The sequence below is a fragment of the Delphinus delphis genome, chromosome 3 (assembly GCF_949987515.2).
Source record: "Delphinus delphis chromosome 3, mDelDel1.2, whole genome shotgun sequence".
Taxonomy (NCBI): domain Eukaryota; kingdom Metazoa; phylum Chordata; class Mammalia; order Artiodactyla; family Delphinidae; genus Delphinus; species Delphinus delphis.
Genome location: NC_082685.1, coordinates 59,084,043 through 59,097,763, shown reverse-complemented (window position 1 = coordinate 59,097,763; position 13,721 = coordinate 59,084,043). Strand labels below are relative to the sequence as shown.

The 13,721-nt window shown below is 43.6% G+C and overlaps 1 protein-coding gene across 1 annotated transcript in view; it reads right to left on the bottom strand.

Annotated features, from left to right (window-relative positions):
* The window catches only part of SPOCK1 (SPARC (osteonectin), cwcv and kazal like domains proteoglycan 1), a 550,417-nt gene that overhangs the window by 285,034 nt on the left and 251,662 nt on the right, over nt 1–13,721 (bottom strand). Inside the window, exon 3 of the mRNA XM_060008793.1 lies at nt 7,927–7,972. Coding sequence (XP_059864776.1) covers nt 7,927–7,972 — 46 coding nt within the window. The remainder of the gene's footprint in view (nt 1–7,926; nt 7,973–13,721) is intronic.

Sequence of the window (13,721 nt, the reverse complement as noted above, 5' to 3'; positions counted from 1 at the left end):
TAGAAATGCTAAGAGAAAGTAGTTCCAACAGCAAAGCAAATGAGACAACATAAATGTCCACCAACGGGGGAACCGGTGGGTAAACTGCAGCATATTAGTACCACAGAACATCACAATATAAAGGAATTAACTGTATCGACAGCTAACCCATCGAAAACGATTTTCAGTGAAATAAACAGGTTAGAGGAGAAAACATTTACTTCTATATGTATAACAGTGTTTGTAGACACGCACGTATGACATAAAAGGACAAGAACATGGAAAGAAAAACATGTTAACGACACGGTCACCTTTAAAGAAAAGAAAACGGGAAAGAGGACCAAGGAGGGGCCCCTGGGGGATTTCAGTCTTATATCTGATGTTTTATTTCCTTAAAATAAGCAGACAGGTAAAGGCGGCCAGAGATGAAAGATAAAACATTCAACTTGATCTAACTTCAAAGCAGATAGGCTGAGTTAAAGGAGGAGCAAACCAATATTTGAATTAGCAGTTTTCTGCTTCTTCTCTGGCAGAATTGACTTGGAAAATTTAAAAATCAACACTTGAAATTTTTAAAAATAGTAACTATTGTATCGTCATAGTCAAGAAAGAGAAGGAGAGATGGCAGGAGGTGAGAGGCGGAGGTGTCTGGAGTGAGGTGTGAATGTCTGGGGCAGGAATCGGTTATTTTAAATAACAGGAGCTATTTCTGTTAAGGGGAGAGAATGGTCCTTAACTTATGTGCAAAGGCAAAGGCGAGAGGGAGGAACCAACCAGACCAAACATGAGGGAACCCGGGGAAAATTAAGATGCTTCCCACAAGCCGGGCCAGCTGCCTCTGAGAATCAGTAGCCCGAAGGATCAGGTAGGATGAACAGATCCTTAAACACCGAAAATTTTTCAAGGCCCGACGAATGCAAGTCAGAGGCTCCTTTTGGGGCGAGGTTAAATTCCACATCAAGAGGAAAGCTATGGGGATGTAAGATTTCTATAAAGCCTATCATGTAAAATTTCAGATTAATCTAGAGGGAAAGAAATCTCCTTCTAAAGAAAAATTTTAGAAATAAGCAATCCTGGCTCCACCAGGAGCTCTTTAAAACTCGGACAAAACATGTTGCTGTGATAGTCCACGGGGCTCTGGCTCCAGAAACATGGCTGGAGCACAGGAAGTACTCTCTCCTTTCGAGTTTTAGAATTTTCGCCTGAAAATAGTTCAGGGCTTTGGTGAGGATTTGAGCTTATCAGGATCTTGGTATAATAGATTGGAGGTCAAAGGGCAAGGTTTTTCTTCTTTTATTCTACTCAAGTGAACAGCATGAGTGAAAGGGGACCCTGCCTTCCGGAGCTTTATTTTTATCTGGAGATCAGTTTCTACAAGTTCATATTCTGCTCTGAAGATCACCAGCATCATCTGAGATTTAGTCACAGCCAGGCCGCTCTGGAGGAAAAATGATTAATATTCACTCCAGAAGGAAAAACGTTATCCTTTAAACCTCTACACTTTACCTAAAACATTCATTTATTCCACATTAAAGGAACCCACTCGTCTCAGAAAAAGTTCCATGATAAATCCCCTTCAGCCATTTTTCCTAAAACGGTTTGTCCCATCAAGTGGAACTTCTTACCCAAATACACCAGTGGGTTCTTTCCTGAGTGGACCATGGCTGCAGTATGGAACCTAGATTAATTTGCATTCCATCACTGCAGGACATTTTCAGGTAATCAGAATTTTATATTAAAATGATGCAATGGTTTTATACACAAATTACCTTCTCAATCCCGCAATACAACAACAACAATAAAAACCTTTCACTTGGCAAAAGCATTATGAATAAGCTCCAATTTTCTTTTTCGAAAAGGACTGGTCTAGGGCTTCCCTGGTGGTGCAGTGGTTGAGAGTCCGCCTGCCGATGCAGGGGACGCGGGTTCGTGCCCCGGTCTGGGAAGATCCCACATGCCGCGGAGCGGCTGGGCCCGTGAGCCATGGCCGCTAAGCCTGCGCGTCCGGAACCTGTGCTCCGCAATGGGAGAGACCGCAACAGTGAGAGGCCCGTGTACCGCAAAACAAAACAAAACAAAACAAAACAAAAAAAAGGACTGGTCTAGAAGTTTTGAAGCTGCCTGTTAGAATTCACTTTGCTCCTTGTTCATCCGCTCCCTCAGTGAATCCCCAAAGCAACACCTTTTATTTTTGTACCACAGTATTGTGGTTCAACCAACTCTCTCTTTCCCCTCCAGGCCCTTTGAATAACCTTCCTCATCAGCCACCGGACTCCAAGGGAAAAGAGGATCTGTGAGACTGCACCCTCAGCGTCACACCGAAGGGAATGTTGGTCAGCTAAGGCTGGGGGTGCCCTGATCGACAGTCAACAGACACAGACTGAGTGAGGCCAATCGGTAGCAAAAACTGTTGTCCCAACTAAAACTGCCCTGTGTCACTAGGGTAAACAGGTGACATCATATGAGTTTCCCAGGTCAATACTTTTCGCTTCCCCACCCTGTCACCCCCAGTACGGACACACACTCCGTGCTGGTGTAAGAACTTGGACAGATGACTAATGATTTATAATCCCGAGGGGCCCAAGAAAGACCTTCTTTAGTGTGGTCCCTACTGTCTAGCATAGGGGGTTTAGACATCAGTATTCGGTACCTGTTGAATGAATGAATGAATGAGCATTAAGAGCCTGAACCTTTTCAGCCCCAATAATGAGGATGTGGAGGTGCAACGGCAATGACTCACCTAGCGTAAGACAGGCCACCTCTAATTTAGCCCGGGAGCTCCAGAGCATTACAACTGTGAGCGCTCCCATGAGGGAATACAAGAAGAAAGAAAGAAAACCTGCGTGGGAAGGGAGAGAAGCAACACGGAAAGGCAGCTAGACAGGAAGAGGAGGGAGCAAAAAAGATCAATGGCTGGCTAAAACAACACTTAACAGAGCGCTTGCTATCTGCCAGACACATTATCTCATTTAATCCTCTAGGTGCTCTTATTGTTACCATGTCCAGATGGGAAGGCTTAGAATCAGAGAGGTTAAGCAACTTGCCTAGAATCACACAGCTAATAACTGGCAGAGTCAAGTTCCAAATTTAGAGGATCTGACTACAAACCCCGGGACCCCATACTGCACTCACCAAAGTGTATCCCACAGAAGATACCGCTTTTTCTGGGGACATGACAGGTATGGTGTGAAAAAAATAACAGCAAAAGCATGTGGTCAAAGGCAAATTTAGCACATGGTAAGTTAAATGGGCTTCTTTACTAAAAGACTTCTTAGAGCTTTTAAATTGCTAACAAACACTGTGAATCTCCACGAGATGAACAGAGCATATGTGTGTCCCAAACTTGTTTGCGCAGGGACTGTTTTCTTGGGGAAGCATCTTGCTGGACCAGATGCCACTTTCAGAAGCATAAAACTCATGTCTGCTCAACACCCACTCTATGCTCCAGGTTTGCTAGGGGCCAGCGTAGGGAAGGTGGCAAAGGCAAAAGCGGCAGAGGCCACCCAGAGCCCTCCAGGCTCGGCCAGCCTCCTGCAGAGGGCCGCTCTGAGGGCCCCAGTCCTCCTGCCTATATACGCCAGGAAGCCGTCTGCATCTGCCAGTTGCCCTCTTGAACTATACAGCCTGGCCAACTCCCGCCAGGGCAGCTATCTTTGTGGACTTCACAAAGGAAATTTCTCACCTGAGTTAATAATTGTTGCCTTCAATTCTGAACCCCCTTCTGTCCCTTCTGTGGGGAGATTTGGCATTAAGTCATCACAATCAAAAAGGATAGACTACTTTATCCAAATCTCAGAAAGAATTCTTAGAAAAGCCTCAAGGTGACAGCTATTATACTCCACTGACAGAGCATTAATGATCCTCTTAAAGATAACACGTTAAAGACGTTTTCAGCCTTGTGGAAGGACACCTCCAGTGAGGTGCTTTTCTTCTAACTACCTTGGAGTCATTACATGATAAGTGCTTGCTCTGTGAAGCCCTGTTGTTCAAAGTTCAGTCACTATCCTTCAGCAGAAAGAGCAATTACAGGGAAGTAACTATTTCTTGAATACTCTGTGTGTCCTTACTATTCACACCAGTACTTGAGACAGTCAGGAGCTACAGGGCATTTCAGAGGTCAAGCTACAGAGCTGAATGGTTAAGTCTGACCATCTGTGACCAAAGCCCAGGGATGCAAGGCAATGAATGATGCAATGGAGAAGTTACCTACGAGTCCGGTAGGAGGGGCAGCATTTAGCAGGTGTGTCTTGGGTTCCGAATCACTGCTGTTGAGCCACCAAACTAGGCCCTCTAAAGTATTGCCTTCAACCTGTCACTCCTCTGCTCAAAAACTCTCTATGGGTCCCCACTGCCAAGAAAACAAAGTTTAAACTTCATAGATTGGTATGAAATGCCCTTCACAGCCTGCCTCAAATCCACCTATCTGGCTGCTCTCTACCAGAATCCCCCATGCACGGCCTTCCTTCCCCTTTTCTCCCCCTGCATTTCAAGCCCATTCCACACCCACCTCTATCATGAAGCCACTTCCACCTCCATCTCAGAACATGCTTGTCATCTGGCCCTCTAAAAGCTTTCCAGCAAGTTCCATTTCTATAAACTGAAAGTCATCCCCAACCACAAAACTGCCTGAAACACGTCGGATTCTTTTTTAGCTCAGGAGGGGAAACGACTTCTCTCTGCAGCTGACAATCTCCACTGGAGCTCGGCAATCCTCCTATTTGCCGGAAGATGAAATGCCCGATCTCTCCCATGCCTGTGGTTTATATTGCGCCAGGCTGTGTCAGCGCTGATATAGTAACCTCCCATTTTTATTGAGCGGCACCCAGTGTAATTGATGACATCTGCTGGAGCCGATATTTTAAGTGAAGGCTATTCTCAGCCCTGCCTGCTCTCCCCCCAGCTCGGGATATAAATAGCCAACAGCAGCTACACCTGAGGTACAAAGTGGGGCTTCTCAGCTAAGGTCCTCAGTTATACCCCAGAAAGTCATGAGGTTTTCTGCAAGGATTTATTCAGCAGATCGAGCTTTCAAGCCTGCAGAGCTCGGAAAAGAGGGAGCAGGGGCAGGACGCTGCTGGGTATGGTTGCTAACCTTCCTTGGAGAGAAAAATCCTTGTTTGGACTTTGTGGTTAGACAGATTTAAATAGCATGTTCAAAGGAAGCTATCATTTATATCATATATGTAGATATATCATTTACATATATGAAGTGACAAATGATGCCCCCCTTCGTGTATAACCTTTCCCAATGCGAATTAGTAAAAATTAAAATGTTCCTTGGTAAAGTTTTAGTATTTGTTGGCAGGCCTTGGGGAAGAGTAAATCTGGCATTTATTTAGGCAACACTTGATCCTTACAGGACTAGAGCCTAAATCTTTTTCTGGACTGGAAAGCATCAGTTCATGGTCGCGATCACCTGCGGTACCTCCATAAGAAAGATCCTGGTAGGGGTGTTTGCAGAAGGGCTCATTTACCAGGTACACACAGGGAACGTGTTGCTCTACATCTGAGTGTTCTTCCAACATGAAGGTGTAGCCTTTTGAGAAATTTTTAGAAATTTTGATCATCTTTGATGGAAAATTTCTAAATTACAAATACTTTCATATGTTTTACTGTGATTTACTGTGATGATTCAGTCACTGTTAAAGTTGTTAGTTCTCCAAAGAAGACATCAAGATGGCCAACAGGAACATGAGAAGATCCTCGTCATTGCTGATTATTAGAGAAATGCAACTCAAAACTACAATGAGGTATCACCTCACACCAGTCAGAATGGCCGTCATCAAAAAGTCTACAAATAACAAATGCTGGAGAGGGTGTGGAGAAAAGGAAACCCTCCTACACTGTTGGTGGGAAGGTAAATTGGTGCACTATGAACAGTATGGAGGTTCCTTAAACAATTAAAAATAGAACTAACATATGGTCCAGCAATCGCACTCCTGGGCATATAATCCAGAAAACACGAAACTAATTCAAAAAGATACATGCACCCCAATGTTCATAGCAGCACTGTTTACAATAGCCAAGACACGGAAGCAACCTAAGTGTCCATCAACGGATGAATGGATAAAGAAGATGTGGTATCTATACACAATGGAATACTACTCAGCCATAAAAAAGAATGAAACAATGCCATTTGCAGCAACATGGATGGACCTAGAGATTATCATACTGAGTGAAATAAGTCAGACAGAGAAAGACAAATAGTATATGATACCACTTATATGTGGAATCTAAAAAGTAATACAAATGAACTTATTTACAAAACAGAAACAGACTCGTGGATATAGAAAACAAACATGGTTACCAATGGGGAAAGGGTGAGGAAGGGATAAATTAGTAGGAGTATGGGATTCACAGATGCACGCCACTATATATAAAACAGATAAACAACAAGGATGTACTGTATAGCACAGGGAACTATATTCAATATCTTGTCATAACCTATAATGGAAAAGAACTGGAAAAAATACTTATACCTACGTATAACTTCATCACTTTGCTGTACACCTGAAACTAACACAATATTGTAAATCAACTATATTTCAATTAAAAATTTTTTTAAAGTTGCTGAAGTGTGAGGCCCTTGGAGCCCACTGGCATAGGTATAGCCCAGACGGGGCCTCCAAAAGAAAGCCTCCCCTAGCACCTGCCCACAACACACACATGCATGCCCACTAAGTCTCCCACCTATAGCGTCACCTGCACACACCTGCATCATAGCCATTAACACATCTCCCACCGCAATTGTTCACTGAGCTATTTCCCCACTCCCCACTCTGAGCTCCTCCTGGATGGGCACCACAGGTTTTCTGTTTTATCCCCAGGACCTGGCTCGGTGCTTGTTCCAGAGTGCTAGGTCAATAAATGTTTGAGAATGAATGAATGCATGCACGTATGAATGAACGAAGTGTTGCACTACTTGAGGGCATACGCTAAATGCCTATGCGAAAATTTTAATGCCAATTTTGCTTGCAGGAAAACCAGAGTCCGGTTGGAGTGACCCATTAAAGTGACAAAGGAGAGAGCGGAAAGGGGCGCCTTCTATCGTGTTACACGTCAACGCTTTCCTTGACTTCTTTGTGTCAAGTTGACCATCGTGACCACATCAGATACTCAGTCTACAGAACTGAAGCTGATTCTCAGAAGCGTGAACCTTTGAGACTCGGTAGGTAACATTTTCCCTCTGAGTTGCAGCACTAATTGCATATACGTACTTCAAGTACAATCTGCCACCATTTCAGCAGCAGGGTCTGTGCCAACCGCAGCCCCACATGGAACAATAGAAACAGGGATGTGATTCACAGCAGGTCCTCGCTGTGTCTTAAATAGCTCACAGGAGGACAGAGATTTACAATGGCCTTCAGGAGCCTGGCTTTGTGCTTGCTGGTATGGGTGGAAAGAGCCCTCTGAGGACCAAGCTAAAACCCAAGCGGTCAGTGAGCTGCCCCTGAAACAAGCTTCTATTTAGAAACACGATGAAGTTATTTAACAAATGAAATATCAGCGCCCCTGAGAGCCTCCCGGGATTAGCCTATTTCTAGACGAGAAAGTTTCATTTTTGTGGCTCATGTGAATTGGACAGCGTCTCCAGGCACAGTCTGTTCCATGAATGAAATCACTGGACTCAGCCCAACAATTCACCGGGTGAGTCTGATAAGCATTTTACTATTTGGTTTCTTTATGTGTTTGTTCTCTAACAAAACCAACCAATGATTATAGTGGTCAATTCAATAAAAACATGTTTTAATCAGTCTTAGGCAATCTCAGACAAATAACCAATTTGATAAAAATAATTTCTATCACCCCAGTCAATTCAGTCCACAAAAGTCAGTAAAATAAGACAGCCAGCTGGCCTTTAAGGGAAGAGTAAATCAGCATTCAAGGAAGGAAAAATGAGACAGCATTTCCCGTGGAATATACAGCAAGAAAAAGGGCATCCTTTACCTTGGTCAAAAGGCTTGTTGGGGTTCCAGTTTCTGAAATAATCATCCTATATGAGGAAAAAAAACGGAAAACAAAGGTCAGATTTCAAGAAGCTTCTCACACAAATGCATAAAAAGCTGCCTTTCCCCCCACCTCCCAAAACACAAAGGAAAACACTGAGGGCTTAGAAATCTTTCCAAGGCATTCACGTGCAATCAAAACTATCAATTGACTTTTTAAGTTCTTGTCTTTCAAACTGTATGGATTATACCCTAGGAAGAGTTAATACATTTCAGCCTAATATGGAAACAGCACTGCTCTTCCTGGTTTGACAGATAAACGGAGACACCTTCCAGGTGCAAGACTTATTTGCCATCAATTATACCGCTAGTGGTGATGCCTAGCTGTTCTCACTTGGGATTAAACCTCTGTGTTTGTAACCACTGATAATTCAACTGTCAACATTTCTCCTACACGAAGACATGTAATTCTGGCCCACAATTCCAGTCTTCTAACACTCCCCAAACCTAAAAACAGAGGGCCATTCAAATGTGAGAATTAACCACAGGCATATATTCAGCTTAATACCATGTGTCCCAGGTGTGTAACGATAAAAACACAAAGGCTGGCCAATCTGGTTCATTCATAACCATGTCCTTCTTGCATGAAGCTTGCTCCGAGGCTAGACACTTCATTACTTTGAAAGTGCAAGGGTCCAGGTCACTCACTTCTCTATCGTCACATTAACCTCTTCCCCACTGCTAATAACCCTTCCCTTCCAAACCTCCACGGCCCACTCTTTCTCCTCCCTGGAAGTGCTCACCCACCCCACTGCGGCCGAGCACACCCACTCTGTCAGCTCAGCTCAACTGTCTGCAACATGCAGAGGCCTCACCCGTGGAAAACACCTCCACAGCCATTTTTAGGGCATGTGGCCCCATGCAGTTAATTCCCTCCTGCATACACTCAAATGATCTGCTGGATGTGTTTTCGGCTGGTACTCTGCAGGCTGCAGTTCCAGAAAGCTGGCCAAAATGAGGCCTCGACGTCTCTTCTAGAGAAGTTCATTTAGATCAAAGTGCACAATTAGTTTCAACTATGGTCCATGCCATGCCGTCTCCTGCGGCCGTTTATCTCCGACACCATCTCCTGTGAATTTTATCGGCCTCTGTGTCATTCAATTACCTGGCTTTATTAGGTCCTGGTTGCGTTCACCTAAGCCCTTAAATAGATTTTAGGAAACTGGATTTAGAGTAAAATCAGAACATTGCTCCTTGGGCAGTGATTCCATTTTTCCAGAGCGTGAATAAACATGAACGGGTTCCTCCGGATCCTGGGGAGTCAGCATTAAATCATTTTTAACTCTGAGGAATTGGCCCACTTTGCTCCGGCTTTAAATTTATGGCATAACTGGTCTTCTCACCCATCTGGTTAGGAAGTCTCTGAGGTCTACACCATGAAATATCACTGAGAAAGTTTAAAAGAATCCCTCTGCCACATCTCACTCCATTTATTATTTTAAATATAATCCTAGTCTTTTGAATTATGTGGCAGCCAGAGTTAATGATTCTAAGCTAAGAGCCGGATGATTGGTGGGAAATTTACCACTTGATGTCTCAGCTTTGATGGCCAATATACTCAGCACTAAATATAAGCAAGTGACTCAGACATTCTGCTGTTCACAAGGGCAAGAGAAGAGATAACCCAGGATGAACTCACCCTCACCACTGGAGAAAAGACAACAAAACCTCTGTCCTTCCAACTGTGGTTCATCAGTGCCCTCTGCACATCCAGAGGATGGTACCACCCAACCGCAGTCTAAAATCATGGGAACTATTTTCTACTTGAACATGCTGTTCTAATACATGGAAGTCCTTGGAAGCTTAGGATGTGTGTCTAACAAGGAAGGACTGGAGCCAAAGACAAGTTCCTCTGCTTTAGTTTCACATGTCACATTCCCTTTGATATCCAAGTGAGGTTTGAGCCGGTCTCAAGAACTGGATATTCCCTAGTGATTTCAACATACGTTATAACTTGGATGGAATGTGAAGCATTCTTCTGGACCTTGCCACATTTCCAGGCTAACTATAACTGCCATTTTTACATATTTCTTGGGGAAAATCATGGTTTTAAATATAAAACCTCTAAAAGTGGCTATCTGCATGAGAATATTTAGAAACTCATTGCACATGTAATAATACTGCCTAACTGCTGCCCAAATGTGAAGGTACACCTGAGTCAAAGCTCACTGTGCAAAATGAGTCCTTCAAAGAGCCTCTTGCCCGGCAAGGCCAAGTGGGGAAGGAAAATGATTTCCCTGCATCTGATTGCTTTTGACCTGCCTTGGGAAAGCGGGCGCCAAAGCAGAACCCAATGAGCTAGCAGCCCAGACAACCTTGGGTGTGACCGCTGTGGCTACAGCTGAGAGAGAGGCACCAGAGCCCACTTGGGGGATGGCCGCTGAGCACGGGCCACTTAGCGGTCACTGCAGCAGCGAGGTCCAAGTGTGAGTGGCTGGAGTTCACGGATCAGCCTTCCACACTGGACCAGCCAGGTCTGCAGACATGGGCAGTCCAAGCAGCTGGGCCTGTGCCAATCAATCCACTCTGCCTCTGGGGCAACGTCTGATAAGGACCATAGTTGATACCATCCAAACTCGTGCGGAAAAAGCCAAAGCTAGAAGAATGCCCTTCTAGAGCTTCACCTCACCCGAGTCCCACTTAACAGTCAGTGCTCAAGGGACAAAGGACGACTGGCTGGTCATTTCTCCAGGGCTTAACATCCACGGGCACCAGCCCAGATCTTCCTTTATCTTATCTTCTATCTAAAATTTTTAAATATAGCATGTATTTTAGGTTATCCTAAAACAGACCCAGGAATTGCTGGGCTGTTGACGCTTCTACCTCCTTTCTCACAGTGGCAAATCCCACCGTGGGAAGCAGTGTGCCAGCCCCACACCACCCAGGTGCTGCCCGGTACCTAAGTGCATTATGCTGCGTGGACCCCAGAGCCTGGTCCAGAGACCAGAAAAGCACAGGACTTGAAAAGCCCTCACCTCTGATCTTCCTCCTGGCCCAATAAAGATGTGGCCTGTTAAAATTCAGACTGCGGTGGAAGGCATGGCGGAGGTACTAGACCACACTCGCCAGGCGAGGTGTATCCGTCTGTGCTGGCCTCTTAACGGGTAATTTTATCTCTACTAATGAAGCTTTTAAAACTGACTTGCAAGGACCTCAGCAACAGTTAATTCTTAAAACATACACCTAAATAGAAGTTCGCATACCTAGATACAGTTATTTATTAAATTCAATAACTCCTATTCGTGCATACTACAGGCTGAAGAGTGAAGGGTGGCAGTGTTACCATGCATGTATATTTTATTGGCTACACTGCACAGGATAATTATATCAGGCCTCTGCTGGACAGGGCAGAGAACAGTCTTCCTCTAAATTCTCACCATACGAGGAAGGGCTTATTGCATTTCATGATACCACTTCGAAAATGAAAATCACCCAACTCTTTAGGGACTGTTAAAACCTGGAAGAACCTATAAATTTAAAAAGGCTCTCAAATTTGAGCATACTGAGTTATGTCCAAAATCATGAAACATTCCAGGTGAGCATACAGTCATAGTAAAAACACATCAAAAGTCAGCATACCTAAATGTCCATCAACAGAGGAATGGATAAAGAAGATGTAGTACATATATATACAATGGAATATTACTCAGCCATAAAAAGGAATGAAATTGGGTCATTTGTACAGACGTGGATAGACTTAGAGAGTGTCATATAGAGTGAAGTAAGTCAGAAAGAGAAAAGCAAATATTGTATAATAACACATATATGTGGAATCTAGAAAAATGGTGTAGATGATCTTATTTGCAAAGCAGAAATAGAGACACAGACGTAGAGAACAAATGTATGGATATCAAGGGGGAAAGGGTGGGGTGTGAGGAATTGGGAGACTGGGATTGACACATATACATTATTGATACTATGTATAAAATAGACAACTGCTGGGAACATACTGTATAGCATAGGGAGCTCTACTTAATGCACTGTGGTGACCTAAATGGGAGGGAAGTCCAAAAGGGAGGGGATGTCTGTATGCGTATGGCTGATTTGCTTTGTTGTGCAGTGGAGGCTAACACAACCTTGTAAAGCAACCATACTCCAGTAAAAATTATTTTTTAAAAAAAAGCACACAGATCACAGTAAGAAAGCGACCAATGATAATGTCTAGAATGACAAAGAAGGGAGTGGAGCTGGTGGTGGAGGGAGAGTCGTGGGAGTGATCATGGCCCCAATTATTTTTTTAAACCCTCCACCGCTGATCAAAAGAGGTAAAACCATATTCATTCCACTAAATAAATATCCCACTAAACACAATACTGGATCCTGTGAAATTATCGGCACACAGTGGCTGGTGCAAAGGAATTTAACTCTGGTTTTTCAACTACTTTAGAGATACCCTGTTTTGATAAACATTCATGGGAAGCGAAATCTTTTTAAAATATATAACACATATTATATATTATATATATAAAAGATATTAATAAGGATATATTTATCAGGACATGTTAATAAAATACGTATATATACATATATACCAAAGGACATTCTGATCTATAATGCATCTTCCAAGAAAACTTTTAAGCCTCCCTACCATGAAATGATGCAAAAATATTCCTGCCATAATTTTAGTGATTAAGTCTCCTCATCATGGATGTCATAACGAATTGGAAAGTCTCTGGGTTTAGCCCATTTTGATTGGGAACCTGAATTTTTCTTCCCCTGTCCCACAGCCCCCAAATGGCCGATGCAATTTAGCTCAACTATTCCCCAGGGGGTTGCCTTTCCAGAGATGTTTATTTCAGCTCCAAAGAATGTCAAAGCAACTCTGAGGAGGAGATGAAGTGGCACAATCAAATGGAAACCACTTTTGAGATCCAACTGCTTTACTCCCACTTATGAAGATGATGATGTAATTTATATATACCTTACAGCTTTAGCTACTACAGATCAAAGACACTTCGCTCTCCTGGAACAGATCATTTCTCCTTCACACATATTTTAGCTAAGTTGTTTGAACACTGAAGTATCATCTGAAGATTACCTGAGGTAATAAAAATTACCAGCCTAGAAAATAAATGGAAGCCTCATTTGTCTCGACCAGGAGTGAGCAGTGGAGACATGTACAGAAGGAAGTAAGGTGAATTGAGGGCAGGCAGCCCCTTGGGGTCATCTGAAGACCCCCTGCAGATAAATACAAAAAGGAGCAGCATTGCCCTGCAGGGCCAGGTGGACTAAAGCCAGGTTTATAGATCCTAGATGGAGGTTAATCCCACTTTATCAAACCCCAAACCTTTACAAAGAGATTAGTTAAGGGGCTATAGGCAAACTGCTCTCCAAAGGACTCAGTGCAAACTAGTTATTTTTCACACTAACTGACTGGGGAGAACAGGAAGGAGGGGTGGCTGGCAGGTGGGAAAAGTGTCTCTGAAATGATAATAGAAGTCATTGGAAATGTGAGATTTCCAGATGACATTATGTAAGTGCATCAGCTGTATGATGTGAAATTTTCCTGTAATTTCAATTTGTGTGCAGTGGAAACCCCTACTAATCACGCTGTTGAGAAATACAAAACATTCCATCCATTGGGAAGAAACTAGCGTCCCAGACACCACCTTACCTCTGAGCTATTTCCAGTCACATCTCTGGGCAGGCAATGTGCTATCGGTCTCCGCTCCATCAGGCCTGTCCTGCCCACCCCTGGTGAAGAGCCCCAGTGACAATCCTTCTGAATGAAGTGAT